The sequence below is a fragment of the Trichomycterus rosablanca genome, chromosome 19 (assembly GCF_030014385.1).
Source record: "Trichomycterus rosablanca isolate fTriRos1 chromosome 19, fTriRos1.hap1, whole genome shotgun sequence".
NCBI lineage: Eukaryota > Metazoa > Chordata > Actinopteri > Siluriformes > Trichomycteridae > Trichomycterus > Trichomycterus rosablanca.
This window is the reverse complement of record NC_086006.1, coordinates 14,537,628-14,555,770: the sequence shown is the minus strand read 5'-3', so window position 1 is coordinate 14,555,770 and position 18,143 is coordinate 14,537,628. Positions and strand designations below refer to the sequence as shown.

The following is an 18,143-nucleotide window of genomic DNA, read 5'->3' as shown; positions in this document are numbered from 1 at the left end:
CACCTTATGGTTAAAGTGCCAAATATGTATACAGCGTGATTGTAATACAGTTAAATATAATTAAAACAAAAATTTTTAAAGACGACTTTTTTGGGATAAGACTTGAAAGACAAGTCCTATATTGGCACAGTGTTGTTAAACTGTTTCCAAACTGCTGTCAGCAGTTTTATTCTGGGTTAATGTTTATCCATTATGCACCATTAACTTTCAACTTTGTTAGTGTTCATTGCAAAGAAATACCAGCAAGCATTTCAATCTTCATGGCAACATGGCAAGAACAGAATGTCTTTAGTTGTCATATATACATATACAGGTGTACAGTACCATAAAATTCTTTTTTTTAGCATATCCCAGCTCGTTTGGAAGCTGGGGTCAGAGCGCAGGGTCAGCCATTGGGGCGGAGAGGGTTAAGGGCCTCACTCAAGGGCCCAACAGTGGCTGAATGACAGAGCTAGGATTCGAACTCTCAACCTTTTAGTTAATAGCTCAAAGCTTTACCCACTAAGTTACCTACCACTGTCCCTGACCGACACTAACCCAAATTTTACACACACTTATATCCATGTATGTATGTATATAAACATAAATATACATGGGCAAAATCTCAAACAATTCAAGTTGTTCTTAAACAAAATTAGGGTCTCTTACCATATATAAACTTTACTGGGGTATAAATAATATGTAATAGGGACAGTGGTAGCCTAATGGGTAGGGCTTTGAACTATCAACTAAAAAGTTGAAGTTCGAATTCCAGCTCTGCCATGAAGCCACTGCTGGGCCCTTGAGCAAGGCCCTTAACCCTCTCCACCCGCTCCAGGGGCGCCATACAATGGCTGACCCTGCGCACTGACCCCAGCTTCCAAAGATGTATGTACAGGGGTTGGACAAAATAACTGAAACACCTGGTTTTAGACCACAATAATTTATTAGTATGGTGTAGGGCCTCCTTTTGCGGCCAATACAGCGTCAATTCGTCTTGGAAATGACATATACAAGTCCTGCACAGTGGTCAGAGGGATTTTAAGCCATTCTTCTTGCAGGATAGTGGCCAGGTCACTACGTGATGCTGGTGGAGGAAAACGTTTCCTGACTCGCTTCTCCAAAACACCCCAAAGTGGCTCAATAATATTTAGATCTGGTGACTGTGCAGGCCATGGGAGATGTTCAACTTCACTTTCATGTTCATCAAACCAATCTTTCACCAGTCTTGCTGTGTGTATCGGTGCATTGTCATCCTGATACACGGCACCGCCATTGGATGCACATGGTCCTCCAGAATGGTTCGGTAGTCCTTGGCAGTGACGCTCCCATCTAGCACAAGTATTGGGCCAAGGGAATGCCATGATATGGCAGCCCAAACCATTACTGATCCACCCCCATGCTTCACTCTGGGCATGCAACAGTCTGGGTGGTACGCTTCTTTGGGGCTTCTCCACACCGTAACTCTCCCGGATGTGGGGAAAACAGTAAAGGTGGACTCATCAGAGAACAATACATGTTTCACATTGTCCACAGCCCAAGATTTGCGCTCCTTGCACCATTGAAACCGACGTTTGGCATTGGCACGAGTGACCAAAGGTTTGGCTATAGCAGCCCGGCCGTGTATATTGACCCTGTGGAGCTCCCGACGGACAGTTCTGGTGGAAACAGGAGAGTTGAGGTGCACATTTAATTCTGCCGTGATTTGGGCAGCCGTGGTTTTATGTTTTTTGGATACAATCCGGGTTAGCACCCGAACATCCCTTTCAGACAGCTTCCTCTTGCGTCCACAGTTAATCCTGTTGGATGTGGTTTGTCCTTCTTGGTGGTATGCTGACATTACCCTGGATACCGTGGCTCTTGATACATCACAAAGACTTGCTGTCTTGGTCACAGATGCGCCAGCAAGACGTGCACCAACAATTTGTCCTCTTTTGAACTCTGGTATGTCACCCATAATGTTGTGTGCATTGCAATATTTTGAGCAAAACTGTGGTCTTACCCTGCTAATTGAACCTTCACACTCTGCTCTTACTGGTGCAATGTGCAATTAATGAAGATTGGCCACCAGACTGGTCCAATTTAGCCATGAAACCTCCCACACTAAAATGACAGGTGTTTCAGTTTCATTGTCCAACCCCTGTATGTATGACAAATAAAGGCATTCTATATTCTAAATATAAGAACCCAATGGCCAAAGTGCAATTTGTCTCATGCACAGTAAAAAAGATGCTTAAAGAAAGAAGCTAACATTCTTCCAAGGATAATGGTTGGTAATATGCATTTGTTTTTCTGTATACAGTAGCATTATATTTAACATTTTAAAACAAAAGATCTCCTTCATTGTTTTATTTATAGCAGTGGAAAAGTGACAGTTGATCAAATGCAAAGTTTATAGGAATGAAATGAATCCATGTGTGATTGAACTACGTGTTAGAACAAATTTTGCTTTGTAAATTTTCATGCAAATAGCTTTAGCAGCTCTGGATAGTAAGTGACCCAGAAGACTTACTTTGCTGTGACTGTGGGTCATGGATTTTCAATCTACAGGCTGCTTGCAATTTGTTTATACATCTAATATGTCAATATTTTAAAACGTGTGTAGCCTGCATGACTGGTTTTGGCCACTGTTTGACCTGTTGTGAGATAGAAATTGAGATACACTGCTGCAGAGGGCTTTTTTAATATTTAGTGGAGGCTCAAAGTGGTTAGCTTGTATATGAAAAAAGTCTAGACTGCTCCTCTTACATTTACATTTTCGGCATTTAGCCTTTAAGCGAATTACAGTATTGTGACAGTATACAGTTTGAGCAATTGAGGGTTAAGGGCCTTGCTTAAGGGCCCAACAGCAGCAACCTGGTAGTAGTGGGGCTTGAACCAGCGGTCTTTTGATTACTTGTCCAATTCCTTAACCACTAGGCTGGAACCGCCCTATGATTATCTGAGAATTAGAGAATGATGTTGATTGTTTTAAAATTTAAGAAATATCAAGATGACACTTGCTTAGCTAAGAAATTAAAAAAACTTCATTTATTACAACCCCAAATCAGAAAAAGTTGGGACAGGCCAAAATTTAAAAGACATTTTGGCACAGAGGATACCAAGTGACTTAGTGTTTCAGGTTTTATTTTGTCCCATTCTTCCTGCAAACACGTCTTAAGATGTGCAGCAGTACGGGGTCGTTGTTGCATTTTTTGTTTTAAAATTCTCCACACATTCTTTATTCGGGACAGGTCAGGACTGCAGGCAGGCCAGTCCAGTACCCGTACCCTCTTCTTCCGCAGCCATGTCTTTGTAATGTGTGTCTTGTTGAAAAATGCATGGACGTCCCTGGAAAAGATGACATCTTGAAGGCAGCATATGTTGCTCCAAGATCTCAGTGTACTTTTCTCCATTGATGCTGCCATCACAGAAGTTTAATGACCTTTGCCAAGGGCACTGACACAACCCCATAACATGACAGACCCTGGCTTTTGGCTGATAACAGTTTGGATGGAACTTTGGTTGTACAATAAGATCAAACAATAGCACTTAATTAACATTATGAAACAAAACATCTTGAATTATGCATTGCTGTTTGTAACAAATTTGTGAATGTTTGATAGTATTTTTCTATTGTTATAAAAACACAGACCACAAGAAACATTCTGAAGCTCTAATCAAAACTTAGATCACTGTTATTAGAAGTGGGTAGTTTTACACCACATTTACACAACTCCTTTTACAACACATTTACATAACCTTTTAGACTAATTGTACTTAGAAGTGTCATTTTAACTTGAGGTATTTTTAAGTAAATATGTAAATAAATAACTCTTTCCTCAGCTTTGTTCTTTCAGTTAAATGTTTTGGGGCTAAATCCTAAAATGATTTAATTTGACATAAAGTGCACATGGTATTCAAACCATTATGTTACACCATAATGGTGTAGGTGCATGTGTAATTAACAGAAAGCTGTTTCAACATGTGTTTGTGTATTCACTGACACAAACAATTTCACAATTTCACTTTGTGGTAGCAGTGTTGTCCAAACTGCCATTCTAATACCAGAGCTTCTTTTGAGTAAAATTTGAATCTGACAGCTCTTGTGTCTGACAGTGTTTTCTGCTAAAGCCAAAAGTAAAGACCATTAGTTAATGTTTACAATCATCAAAATGGGAAAATGTGATCTGAGTCACCTTAACTGTTTAAGACATATTCTGGGATTATACAATATGTACAACATATGGCAAAAAACATCCAGAGGGCAGCAATTCTGCAATTGTACAAGCCTTGTGGGCACACAGTGGGCACAGACTTTTTTACTACTCATCCCACCATTAACAGAGTGACAGCTATCCCCAGTAAGCTATTCCAGAAAGTCCCAACTTTTAATATGGAGAGCTAATCACTTCTTACTACACAGTCGATGACATTCGACACATTATTATGACCACTTCCCACATTCGATGGCGGCAGCGCGTAGCTCATGAAGAAAGTCACGTTCGTGAGCTGACCTGGTAGGTATATAAGGTGTGCGATAGGCTGTCTGCACATATATCCCTTGTTGCTGTCATGGGTAAAAGTACCATGGGTAAAATTGTCAGATGGCAAATGGGATCTTCCAGCAAGACAATGCGACATATCACATGGCTAAAAATGTCCGACATTGATTAGAAGAGCATTCCAAGTACTACCCTGCCCCCTAATTTCCCAGACTTGAACTCAATTGAGCATCTGTGGGACCACCTTGATTGTCTTCCATGCACCCTCCAGCAGTTGTGGGATGCACTGCAGTCAGCATGGCTCCAGATACCAGCGACAACCTACCAAGCCCTTACTGAGTCACTCCCAGCCCGTCTAGCTGCTGTCTGTGCTGCACATGGTGGTTACTCTGGATATTAGCTGGTGGTCATAATATTGTGACTGTGCAGTAAAAACTCTGTACTGATTTTTTAAAGTTTACTTTACTTTCTAAGTTTATTGAATCTAAAAAAAAAATTTTTTAAAGCAAGAGTAGCTAAATTTCAGGGTAACTAGTGATTGCTACAGCTAGAAACTAGCAGACAGGGTCAACATAAATAAATAAAAATAATTTCTTATTGATTACATTGGTTTACTATATAGTAAACTATATAGAATATGGAGGCTATTGTTTTGTGCTCTATGTTGCGCATGCAGCCTTCAGATTTTAAGCAGTAGTTTATGACTTCTTGGGGGTGTATATATATGAGCTGACACAGATGTCATATTTTCTTTATCATTCTTCAACATGGGAAAGACAAGAGAATACATAAATTAAACAAAGAAAAGTGTGTTGACCTTTATAAGTCAGGAAATAGCTATAAAGATAGATACTGTACCTGCATAAAAATGCCCATATTGACAATAATTAAAAAGCTTGTCAGCTGGAATTGTGACAAACTTGCCAGGATGAGGACCTGGCACCCTGGGCGAACAGAAGAGATTCTATAAATAGTCTTGATCTCAAATTCCCTGCTCTGTATTATCCAACCCTATATAATGTTGTAGAAAAATACTTACAGGAAAAGAAATGCCGTTGTACAGCTTTGTTTGACAAAAGGGGGTTGTACATGTGGTTTCATTCATCGTAGCACATATGATTTTATTAAAAATGTAAAAAATATATATTGAGAATTTTTTTCTATGAGTAAATTTCAGAATTTCAAAAACAAATGACATCACTTTTCTACATAGATACCTTCCGATGCATTTTTTCCAGCGTCATATCAACTTTTTAATGCCATCAGCAAAAAATGTTTTTGGTTGAGCGTGTAGCCACTGATGCACCACTGCTTTCACATCATCATCACATGAAAATCTTCTTCCCCTTAAAGCCTCTTTGAGCGGTCCAAAAAGGTGGAAATCAGATGGCGCTAAATCCAGACTATAATCTTTTTCTCAGTCTCTCAGACATGACCAATTACTACTCCTCCCACCCTCACTGTTTCCAACCAAAATATAAAAGTGCAGAAACTTTTTGATGTTCCCTTGTACTTTAATTAAAGGTTTGATTTACCTAATTTTTCTATGACCATTTTACTCATCTTTACCAGAGGTGCCAATAATTGTAAGCGGGACAATAGTACCTTATAGATGTATGATTGGAAATTACTGCTGGGGATAATACAAACAATAGCCTCTAATTTAAAAAATCACAATAAAAGCTTTTGTTGTGCTAATGTTTATGCTAGTGATCTTTCTTAATAAAGAAGAGAATAAACAATAATTTACTATATGCCACTATTCCTACTTCTTAAAGTTTGGTTGATTTAATGGTACTTTTAGACATGTTCAGTTAGTAATGAAACACAGACATAAGGTCTTATTGATGTAAAAAGGGTCCCTCTTGCTTACAGAGAATAACAGACTAAAGTGCTCTCTCTTATAGAAAACATGCACAGAAACTTTAAGGTATGAAAAACAAAAAATAAAAGCAGATTTCACAACAGAGATATTTGGTACATTGAGTTTATTGAAACCAGTTGACCAGACAGGATGGAAACAACACAACCACAAACATTTCAATAAATAGCTGTTACTTAACAAAGATTGGCTTAAGTTATCGTTGTTTAAGCAATGCTGACAATTAAATTAATTGCATAATTCAAATGTAAAATGCCTGTTAACACAAATGAATTTTATGAAGTAAGGCACTCTGGGGGCAATAAATACATTTTTGCACCAACCACTGAGTAGATGGTTTACAGTATTAGACTGTGGGTAGTTTGTGTTGTGCTGGTAATGCTGCATGGTAGATTAAACCTTCCTTTCCTTGGTCTCTGTAGTTGAGGAGACTACCTTTCCATCCACCAGTGTCTGCGTGACGGTCATTACTTTCACCTTTTTCTGCTCATCAACAGCATCCTCGAGCCTAAAAAAAAACACTGCTTATTAGCCAAGAACCCTCAAGACAAGACATTTTAAACAATAAGACATTTTACAAAGATTAAAAGATTTGAAATAGAACTCACTTGAAGTCTTCGCCATCCAGGAGTCTTCTGTAGGTGGCGATCTCGGCCTCCAACTTCATCTTAATGTTAAGGAGAGCTTCGTACTCCTGGCTCTGCTGCTGGATGTTGTTGCGGAGCTGCATCAGCTCAGCCTCCAGCTGCACAATGATGCCATTGAGGTTCTCGATCTCCATGTTGTAGTGCATCTCTGTGTCACGCAGTGTGCCTTCCAGTGAAGCTTTCTGCAAAACACAATAAAAAACAAGAATAAAGTGATGTTCTAGTACTGGATTATGTATATGATGCAGAAATTAGACTATAAATGAAGACCAGGAAAGATATTTACCAGACTCTTCTGTGACTCAAGCTCAATCTCTAGAGTTTGGAGCTGTCTGCGGAGGTCGTTGACTTCTGTTCTGGCACCCTGAAGGGCTTCTGTGTTCTGTGTGACTTGTACCTGAACTTCCTGGATCTGTAAAGTAAATATAAATAAAATATATATAACTACATATACACTATAGTATGACACATGTAAGAATGAACACTACTGAGCTAGAGCATTTGAACACTGGTGTATTCACAGATCTTATTAAATTTTACCTGTGTTTCATGCCAGGCTTTGAGATCCTCTGCGTTCTTCTGTGCAATTTTCTCATACTTGGCTCTAATCTCTGCCATGATCTGAGCCAGGTCCTGTCCCTTAGGAGCGTCCACATCCACCTGCACTCCTGACTGTGCAATCTGGTTGTGCAGGTCCATTACATCCTGATAAGACGAAAAGTAACAAAAAGGTCAAAATCAGATTTTCATTGGATGTCAATGATCAAGGCTATCTTTATTATCCTGGATAATCAGGATAATAAATATCAGATGATCCTGGACTTGCACTTACGTTGTCATGGTTCTTCTTGAGGTAGATGAGCTCTTCCTTGAGGGCCTCGATCTCACTCTCCAGGTTCAATCGACTGATATTGGTATCATCAATGACCTTCCTCAAACCAACAATATCAGCCTCCACTGACTGGCGGATTGACAGCTCAGACTCATACCTTTAAGAAAAGGAAGGTTTTTCTGTGAGACCTTTGTTGCTTTCAGTGTCATGGAGGATCCTAAAGGGTATTTTAAAATATTAGTTGCTAGGGTAAAACTTGTACTTACTTTACTCTGAAGTCATCAGCTGCCAGACGGGCATTGTCAATCTGGAGCACGAGGCGGGCGTTATTCACAGTAGCATCAAACACCTACAACCACAAAATCAGAGGTTAGTGAACTGCTTCTTTTGTGTCTTAATAATTAGGCTACTTTGGAAACTCATAAGCACAGTAGTTTTTTTTTTTTTTAATGAACAGTATTTGCTTAACTAAATTGTAACCATGGTAAATATTTATGAATAATGCCCAGTATGTCAATAAAAAACAACTGTCCAAAGTTGAATTGCCATCTATAATCATGTTTCTCATGCCCTGTTCTTTCTGCTCAGTGGGTTTAGTTTGCTAGGATAAGAGCTGGAAATGGCATGTACCAAAGATCATAAGATAATCATTAACAAACAACCAAGCATTTGAAGCACACAGTATGCTTGTAAAGGTGGCAGGGTGGAGACTAGTTCAGGTTTTCTGCTTTTCCTAGCCTGGAAGGCTGTTTTGCAAAAGGTTTGTATGGTAGAACGCAAACCATATCCTCCATATCCTAGTAACATTAAAATTAGATGAAGTATGTATGTATGTATGTATGTATGTATGTATTTGTGCCTTTAAGAAGAATGAAAAGACAAAGTCCTTTTTAATTTGGCAACTTTCCAAACCATGTGACGGTTTCTTTGAATCAACACCTAAAGTGATACTAAATTTACTACTAAAGGTTTTTATTTACCACCATATAAAATACTTTCTGTGAATCTGAGGCCTATGATTAAACATTCACATGTCAGTTATAAAATCTGCACCAGTTGAACCTGTAGACTGTCTCAACTTTTCCAGTCTCATGTCTGTCTAATATTATCCCCAAGTCCTGCACTTTATATCTGCCGGAAATTACAGAAATGCACCCATGCGTGACACTAAGTAAACACAGGATGGAAATACTTATTCAGTGGTATGCAGACCTTGATGGAAAATTATGGGTCCCACTCAGGCCAACAACAGTCATTTCCAAGCTACCCCTCAATTCTTGGTTTCTATTTTAGTTCTCTAACAATTAGACCCAGTCTTTATAGTTTTAATCCAGTTGGAAAGCAACCAGGATGTCCTCAGGGTGAATAATCAGCTTTCCTTGCATTCTGCCCACCCCAACTAACTGAAATGTTCTCTGCATGTCCTTCTTATGTATTCATAAAAAATATTTTCATTAATTATTTAATTCATTAAAAACTTAATCATAATATCATTTTATTAGCCTTTTTTTTATTTATAAAGATAAAAAACAGGCTAGAAGAAATAGAGGTCGAAATGTTAAAGAGTTTGGTGTTGTTAAAATAAACATAGATAAAAAAAAAAACAAAGACTTTGCTGTGTTATAGCTATAACTGACCTGTCCCCCATGAGTCTTGTTTGGTCTAATGTAGCCATAACAGAAGAACAGACAGTTCAAGAATTACAACATCACTTACCTTCTTGCGCAGGTCATCAAGGATAGCCTGGTAGCGGCTGTAGTCACGTACATCAGGGCCTCGTTTCTCCAGAGCCTCACGGATCTGAATCTCCAACTTGCTGTTGGCCTTCTCCAGGGACCTCACCTTGTCCAGGTAAGAGGCCAGGCGGTCGTTGAGGTTCTGCATGGCCATCTTCTCGTTACCCATGATCTCTCCAGTGGCCCCTGTCACCTGGAAGGAGCTGGACAGGGATGAGGCTGGGCCTCCCAGACCACTCTGCAGGCTGGAATAGGAGGCTGATGAGATGCGGGTGCCCTGGCCACCGGCCCCACCATAGATGCTGGCAGCACGGTAAGCAGGCATTACTGAGCTACGCTGGATGGGCCCCTGGGAGGAACGAACAGAGTAGCTCATATTGACGCTCATGGTGGTTGTAGTGTGAGTGAGAACGATGAATAGACAGAGAGAAGCGAGGCAGCCAGATGAGTGCACAGTCCAGTAGGGAGGGAGACCTCCAGCTTATAAAGAGCTCTAGTCTCCAGTCCCGCCCACATTCTCCTCCCTCGGACCAATCTGATTGCTCCAGGTCGGGTTGTGGTTTTGGTGAATGAAGTGCAGTTTCACTGGGCTAATTTTTTCCCATCCTTTAATCATTATTTTAAATACATCTGTGTCCATACATTTAAATTTAGTAATCTAAAATAGACTTTGAAAAAAGAATGAACTTTTCCAAATACTTTGTTAATGTATTTTAATCAAAAAGAAACTAAAAAGAAAAAGAAACTAAAAAGAGCTAGTCAAAAAACAGTCAAAACACACATAAAACTTTAAAGTTTATGTTTCAGAAAAAAGAGAAACTTAATATACAGTTTCTTAGATCTTTTAAAAAGCAAATATTTATAACAAATATAAATAATCCCAGCCCATCAATGTATTAAAAAATCAATTTGTAATCCCTTCTAATTATTTTAGTTTTATTTTACAATAAAGTACAAAAAGAACTAATTGTGAAATATTTATTTCATATAATTTTGTTTTGTTAAGAGATTATTTCTATTAATAAATTAAAATTAAACTTCTTTCTTCATTTGTTTACCCACTTACTTCTTAGTATTCCAAAAACCCTATTTCCAGAGTAGTTGGGGTATTTTTTTAAATACATAAAAAAAAACCCAATAATTTGTATTTGTAAATGATCTTAAACCTTTATTTGACAAAAGAACAACACACATATTTTATTTTAGGCATGCAGTTCCCTTAAACAAAGCTGGGACAGGGACATAAAAACAGTGAAAAGTTTATGCAGGAACAGTGCCAAGTTTCCTGAGCACAAATTCATCTCTGGTGGACCAAAAGACTGTGGAAATGTGTTCTGTTTTAGCTTGTTTTTGGGAAAAACAGACATTGAGTTTGCCGTGTCAAAAACAAATAGGACCATGCAGACTATTATCAGCGAAAAGGTCAAAAGCCAACGTTTTTCATGGTAGGGGGTGCTCACAGACTTTTAAGCAGCTGAAGTCTTGTATACACCAAGAATGGGCAAAAATTTTATTTATAAAATTGGAACAATAAGTATTTTCAGTTCCCAAACAATGAAAAAGTTTATTAGTACAGTGAAGTAATACAGTGGTAAACATGCCTCTGTCCCAACTTGTTTTGAGTGTGTTGCAGATATATTCTTTTTTTTTTTTTTCCATATTACAGTTCATTTTGTAAAAATAAACCTTAAAAACCTTTTGGAAATGTCAGTTAAATAAAGATTCCAGAGAACCAGTAAATCAGAGATGTTTGTTTTTATTGTTTTGAAAGATGTCCCAATGTTTTCGGAGATGGGGTTTGTAGATTGAGAAATAGCATGAAATTCGTGGTTGGTCGAAATTTCCCAAGTATAACACACCTTGATTAAGATCTATGTTCTTATTCAGGTTGAGACCTGCCCCTGGTGTGGCAATGGCTCTCTGGTAACCATTAGAATAAAAGAAAGCAATCCAGATGTTGGGAGTTGAATAGAATGGGGGTCTGGCGTACCTGTAAGGAATTATAGATGCTTGTACCATTAAACAAATGAACGATTAGTGTGGATAAACGGTACAAAACATGAAGGGACAGAATGCCTGGTGGTCTCACAATGCTTCAACAGCAACACACACACACATATGCTTAGTTGATCATTCATGCATTCCAGTAGCTGTTTTCCCTCTGCTGGGTACTTAGGGGGTGAGTTAATATCCTGCATTAGCAGGGTTCCACTGCAACAATTGGTCAGAATGTATTAGGTTGAAAACAGAAACTCAGACAGTATTAAGGAACCTTACTACCACCTTATCAGTAGTGGGTTGACTTTAAAAACTTGGCCTCAGTATAAGTCGTGTAAATAGCAATGAAACTGCATTAAGTGGGAACAATGAATGTGGGTGATGGGTGGGGGTCAGGAGGTAGGGGGGATGTTTTCGGTCATCCTGTCTGGTGGAATGTGTTTGTTCTGTGAGACAGGAAGGGCCGAGAGAGGAATTTGGGAGCTGGAAGGGTGAACAAAAAGAGTTTCATGCAAAAGTGCTTGCTCCTCATTGAAGAGCTTTCTATTGGTTTGTCTATCTTTATTTAGAAATATCAAGAAAATAGTCTCTCAACTTTGAATAATAGTTAAGACAATTAATTTAGTTAAGTATTTACCAAAACCATGTTATGGTATTAATTGGAAATAACATTATTAGCTTTACATTTTATGTAATGCTATATTTAAAGCTTAACATGAACTTTTCTGAATTTATATGATGGTGGAAGTAGAAGTAAAACCAGTAGCACATACAACATGCATGTTGAGTTATTTCCAATGCTCTTTTAAGACATTCTATAAGAAGTCTGCTAGTTAACATTCAGGTCAGTGCTGTGTATATTTTAAACTTAGACTTATAAAATACTATGAAAAAAAGAAGAAAAATACTACAAAACAGATTTTATTTGATTAGCTGAGTACAACATTTACCTTTCTCTACTGAAAGTTGCTAGCAGTAATATAATTTTGCCATAAGGAGCTCCAAATCACCAAATTACAAGAATTTACACAATGTAGCTTTAATAAGGTGTATATGAAATGATAATGTTGCATTATATTATTTTTTAAAAGTAACACAAGAAAGAGAAACTGCTATTATTAAAGTTATTTAATGTTAAGTACTGACAGAATTCAGTTACTTAATTACAGGAATACTGATTGACATTTTTGGAAAATAAATAATGAAACAGTAAAATGGCTGTATAAATACTAAATAAAAGTCATTTGTGTTGTTGGAAATTGATGTTGGATTGATGCTGAGGTTGTTTGTTTTAAGTACTGAATGATATCATTGTTAGTTTTGAGTAGTTCAGATATGGGTGTGTCCTTTATTGTCCATTCCTTTACTTCAGTTTCATCTCAATGATGAAAGCAAACCTAAGTAGCTTTCATGTACCTGTAGATTAAAGGATTTGGGGCTTCACCTGGAAACCATTTTCACATGACAATTCACAAGTTTTTCTTCACACATATGTACAACTGTTTTTATATGTTTTTATTAATGTTTTTTTTATTAATACCTTTTCTCCTATTAATTAGAATAATAGTCTTTGTGTATTTACTATAAAACACTGTATTCTTATTATTTATATTAGAATATTTACCCTGACATTATGCTAAAACACTCATTTTAACAATTAGACTTTGTGACTTCATTTACCAAACTGACATTGCACTCAACTTAAACATTTTTATTCCTTAATATTATAAATAATATATAAAATATTAAGGCATGGATCTAGGTGTTGTTTTGCAGTTTAAATTACCATTTAAGCTGTGATATTATACAGCTTTATGGTTAACATGAGTTTACTCCTTAAAATCCTTAAAATCCTACATCCATCCATCCATCCAATAATGTACTTTCACATATATGCAGATCACCCTTGCCGTGGGGACTTATGCACCCCCATGCCATCACAGATGCTTTTGGTAGCAATTTGGATAGTCTTTTTCATCTTTGGCTCAAGCTAGCCCACAGAACACGTTTCCATAATACACAACACAGTATTCACAATACAGTTTCAGGTGGCAGTGGCGGACAAGCCATTGTGGCTATCCATTACGGTATCTTAACATTTTCTCAAACAGTACCACCTGAGGGCTCGATGGTCACACACATTCAGTAGCAGTTTCTGCCCTTGGCCTTCACGCACCAAGATTTCCACTGATTCTCTAATTCTTTTCATATTATAAACTGTAGATGGTAAAAACTAAAATCTTGCAATATTGCTCTGACAAACATTGTTTTTAGTGGATGCTTTTTTATACTCAGTTTTGATTACCTCACCTGTTACCAGGTATACTACTAATTTTGGAACCTTCCAGAACACTGTTACTTGTATAACCTTTTTGGTTGGAGGCGTCATATTCTATTTTTTAATATTTAGAAAATACAATTAGGTTTTTTTATCAGTTAAATAAAAGATTAACTTTTTGCTAGCATTTTAAACATAACCAGTGTAACCAATGGCAACCATTGTTCTCTCTCAACTTATCTGCAGTTACATTTCTTCTACATTGTCTAAAATTATATAATTCAGTTTAAATGCTGTTACCTGAGTAATGTGTTTCTGTACAGCCCTGTTCACCCAACCTCATGTCATTACTGCTTTTCTTAGTCACACTAGTACACTTATTTTAAAAATTAACTCGAGATCAGGAATGAAGTCATTTCTAGATTTCTCTTCCCTGTCTCAGTGGCAAAAGTCTCAACGCCTGTACTGTCTAATTTGCCAGACAGTTTTAGACATGACTACCTATGAGCAACAGCACTTCTGCCAACCTGTTTGCATCAAGCTGACGTGACTAATGTCATCAGTTGAGAAACAGGATAAGCTAAACACATCATAACACCATAAACCCACATCAGTGTGGGATGAAGTCTGTTTGCTTTCCACTCGCTTATCGAATCATGCCTCACAGATAAGGTAGCTACCCGCAAAGTTGACACAGAAATAAAGTGTCACAGCACATTACCGAACCACCTGGCTGGTATAGACCTGGGAGTGGCATACAGTATGGAGCCAGAAGACAGTAACACTTTTACTTTTTTTTACTACAAGCTTTAGACTTTTATTAGCTGGCAGGGATCATTTGGCCTTGGATGCTCTTTCAGCAGTTTCAACAATGCTAAAGACTGTGTCCTTTGTGTGAGAGAGAAGGATGACCTGTCAGGTTCAGCTTCCACTGAAGTAAATTTGACTTCTGTAAGGCAGCTGTTACTGTTTAATACTGAACTCATTGTGAGCTGCCAATTTAAAGTGTTTACAGTTGACCCTTGATTAAAACCGGGTTGTTCATTTTGTACTACGGGAAATACAGAATACAGTTCCTTTTGTGTCCTTTTTCCTTTTTTCCTATTAAAAAAAGCAAATTGAGTCGAAAGGGGTTGGGCACTGTAGTATCTTACATAAGAAACTTGGGCTTTGTAAATTGGAAGCAGTCAGGCAGAAACTGATAGATTTAGGATAAAAATCCAGCATTCATTCAACTTCATTCTGGTTTTTCAAGCCTCGTAAATTAAAGTAACTTAAACATCCTGTAAATTCATTTGACAAAATCAGGTCCTAAATGCACACAAAGTTGAGTGTCTTTGTCGATGGCTTGCCTGTCTAGGTTGCTGTGGGAAAGTTAAGCTAACTTAACCCCTATAAAACATGTAAAAACAACCATAAAACACATTCATGCAGTGTAATCCATCTGCCTTCTCACTGACTTTGAACCATTTTTACTACATATTTTATTAAATGTCAGCCAGTACACTGCAATAAAAGCACTTCCACCATTTTGGATCAACTGTTTACTAATGTGAAGTAGAAAAGTTTAATACTTTAATACTTTAAAAGTTTAATTACTTTAATATCAACAGAATTTTGCAATGATAGATGATTTTGCATTGCCACATTCTAGTGCACATAAAATATCAGCATAAAACCTTATTAAAAATATTATTGCAATGTACTGCAAATTTTCATTTTTCAAAATTTGCAGTACATTGCAATAATATTTTTAATAAGGTTTTATGCTGATATTTTATGTGCACTAGAATGTGGCGATGCAAAATCATCTATCATTGCAAAATTCTGTTGATATTAAAGTAATTTTGCACACTAAGTTTTGTCTAAAATCTGGGTCTGCCAAGGCCTGACAAACTCAACATTAGAAGCAGAGCCAGGCATTTATTAAAATGAGATGGAGTAAGTGTAAACATGACTTGGTGGCACAGCACTATTAGTGTTAGTGCAGCACAGCTCCAGGGTTCTGGTCACTCGATGCTCCCCCACTGTTACTGTCTGTGTGGCATGTTTTCCAGCCCTTCAGTAAAAAGAGCCATAACGTTGTTATTGGTAAAAAGCCAAACCCGTTAATTAAGCAAATTAGGGTAATGCAGACTGTTATGGTAGCTTAGTTGTTAAGGTACTGGGCTTGGTAGTTTAAACCTTACTGCAACCAGGTTTCTACTGTTGGGCCATTAATTTCTTGGATCATGTTCACAATTGGTAGTTGCTTTGAATAAAATTGTCTACTAAATGAAATGTCCTTTCTTCTTCCTTCCAAAAGCAGCAAAAATAATTATGATTAAGTCCTTTAGTTCTTTTTTTATTTAAAATAAATACAAACTTGGAAACATTGTAACTGTGGACCTGTGTTCGGTACTGCCACTGGTTACTGCCTGTTAAGAGTTTTTTATGTTCTTTTGTTTCAGTGTGACTTTGTTTCTGGGTTCTTTGTCTTTTCTTTCACCAAAATTAAAATAAAATAGATAAATCTAGTCTCTAACTGTACTGTCATTGCAGGACTGAGAATTGGGTATTTGCATCAACTGGTCAGTTGGGGGTGTTTTTGACTTTATGAATGGGGTACACAGGGGTGATAAAATGTACAGAGTAACATATGGGTTACAGTCAGTAATTGTATAACAGTAAAGTTATCTGTATGGTCTACATGTTTTACAAATCATATAATTATCATAACAATTTAAGTGAAAAGTGTTTAAGTGGCCCATGAATGCTTGATGGAGTTTAGGTCTTGATTGGGGTTTAGATAGTTGTCGTAAAGCTTTGATGTGTGATTTGGGTCATTATCCTGTTGCAGTGTGAATGCTTCTCCACAAAGATCCAAACCAAAGGTTATTGAGCACACCTGGGTATTTCTGGCCTGCAGGCCACATCCGGGCCATAAATAGTGTTATAATGTTAATGTTTTTACTCTTTCTGCTTCTAATTTTCATCGCCTGATTGTAACATCTACCCTTAACAGTAACAGCTTATCAGAACTGTACAATTTACTGCTTTTTTTATAAAGATAAACAATAAATGTTGAGCAGAATTAAGTTCACCCTATTGGAATACCTACCCTATATACCAGAGTGAAAAGATTTAATATGTAAATACTTCAGACCCATTTCTCACACTTACATTTTAAAATTAAATCTTGATATGAGGTAAGAGGTTGATTGTTAGGGAGCTTAATTTCTTACTTCTTTCACTTCTAGTTTTCTTACTTCACTATCACAAGATCATAATCACATACCCACTACTGTTCCACTTTTCCTTTAATTGTGATGACAATCTTGTGCAACCAGTTGTTTGTGTTCCTAGAATTGGACATCTGACCAGATACAAAAACAGTACGTGCCGATACAGATGATGTGGGTGATAGCAGTCAGAGGTAGGCAGATGTCTTGCCACCTGGTAAAACAAACAGCAGGTGTGTACTACATTCCTCTAAGCTGAGAGGATAGAGCCAAAACAGACATGCAGTATCCAGTCATTACTTACATCACACATATGAGCGTGAGAATAGTGACCAAAAACGATTGTTAAGTGAGGATATAGGGGTGGGCTGATTCTCATTACAGTGCCACTGACGTGAGCTATGGGTCTGAATCCTACATACAACATTCCACTTCCTAGTAGTTAAAGACAGGATGAAATATGAGGGTGTGTTTGTCACAAGACACCAGGGTAAGGTGGGGTTTCACAAGTTGTCATGGTCAGGGTGCGCTGTAGTTCTCAGCCCCTTTGAAAAACCATTCAAGTTGGGATGTTTTATAAAATGCAATAAAAAGAAGAATCTGTAATCTGTTTACTGATCAACTTTATTGTATTTTTGTAAATATAAACAAATTTAGAATTTAATGCCTGCAACACACTCCAAAAAGTTGGGACAGGTGTGTTTACCTTTGTGTTTCATGACTTTCCCTATTAATTAAACTTTTTTAATGGTTTGGGAAATGAGGACACTATTTGTTGCAATTTTGCAAGTGAATTTTTAGTCCATTTTTGCTTGATATGAGACCTCACCTGCACAACAGTCTGTGGTTGCCATCGTCTGATTCTCTTCTTCATGCTGCAACATACATTTTCAATAGAGAACAGATCTGGACTGCAGGCAGGCCAGTCAAGAACATGCATTCTATGTCTATAAAGCTACACTGTTGTAGCACATACAGATGCCTTTCTTTGTCTTGCTGAAATAGCTATGGAGTTCCTAGAAAAAGACGTTGCCTTGATGGCAGCATGTGTCTCTCAAAAATGGCAATAAATGCCTCCATATCAAT

At 37.5% G+C, this 18,143-nt stretch overlaps 1 protein-coding gene across 1 annotated transcript; it reads right to left on the bottom strand.

The window, feature by feature from the left end:
* Positions 1-6,434: 6,434 nt before the first annotated feature.
* On the bottom strand, positions 6,435-10,004 carry krt18a.1 (keratin 18a, tandem duplicate 1). The gene is made up of 7 exons (XM_063014873.1): positions 9,541-10,004; positions 8,091-8,173; positions 7,825-7,981; positions 7,533-7,697; positions 7,279-7,404; positions 6,954-7,174; positions 6,435-6,853 (listed from the first exon to the last, which is right to left on the bottom strand). The coding sequence occupies exons 1-7, from the start codon at positions 9,946-9,948 to the stop codon at positions 6,739-6,741; spliced, it is 1,275 nt and encodes a 424-aa protein (XP_062870943.1). The 5' UTR covers positions 9,949-10,004; the 3' UTR covers positions 6,435-6,738.
* Positions 10,005-18,143: the final 8,139 nt, after the last annotated feature.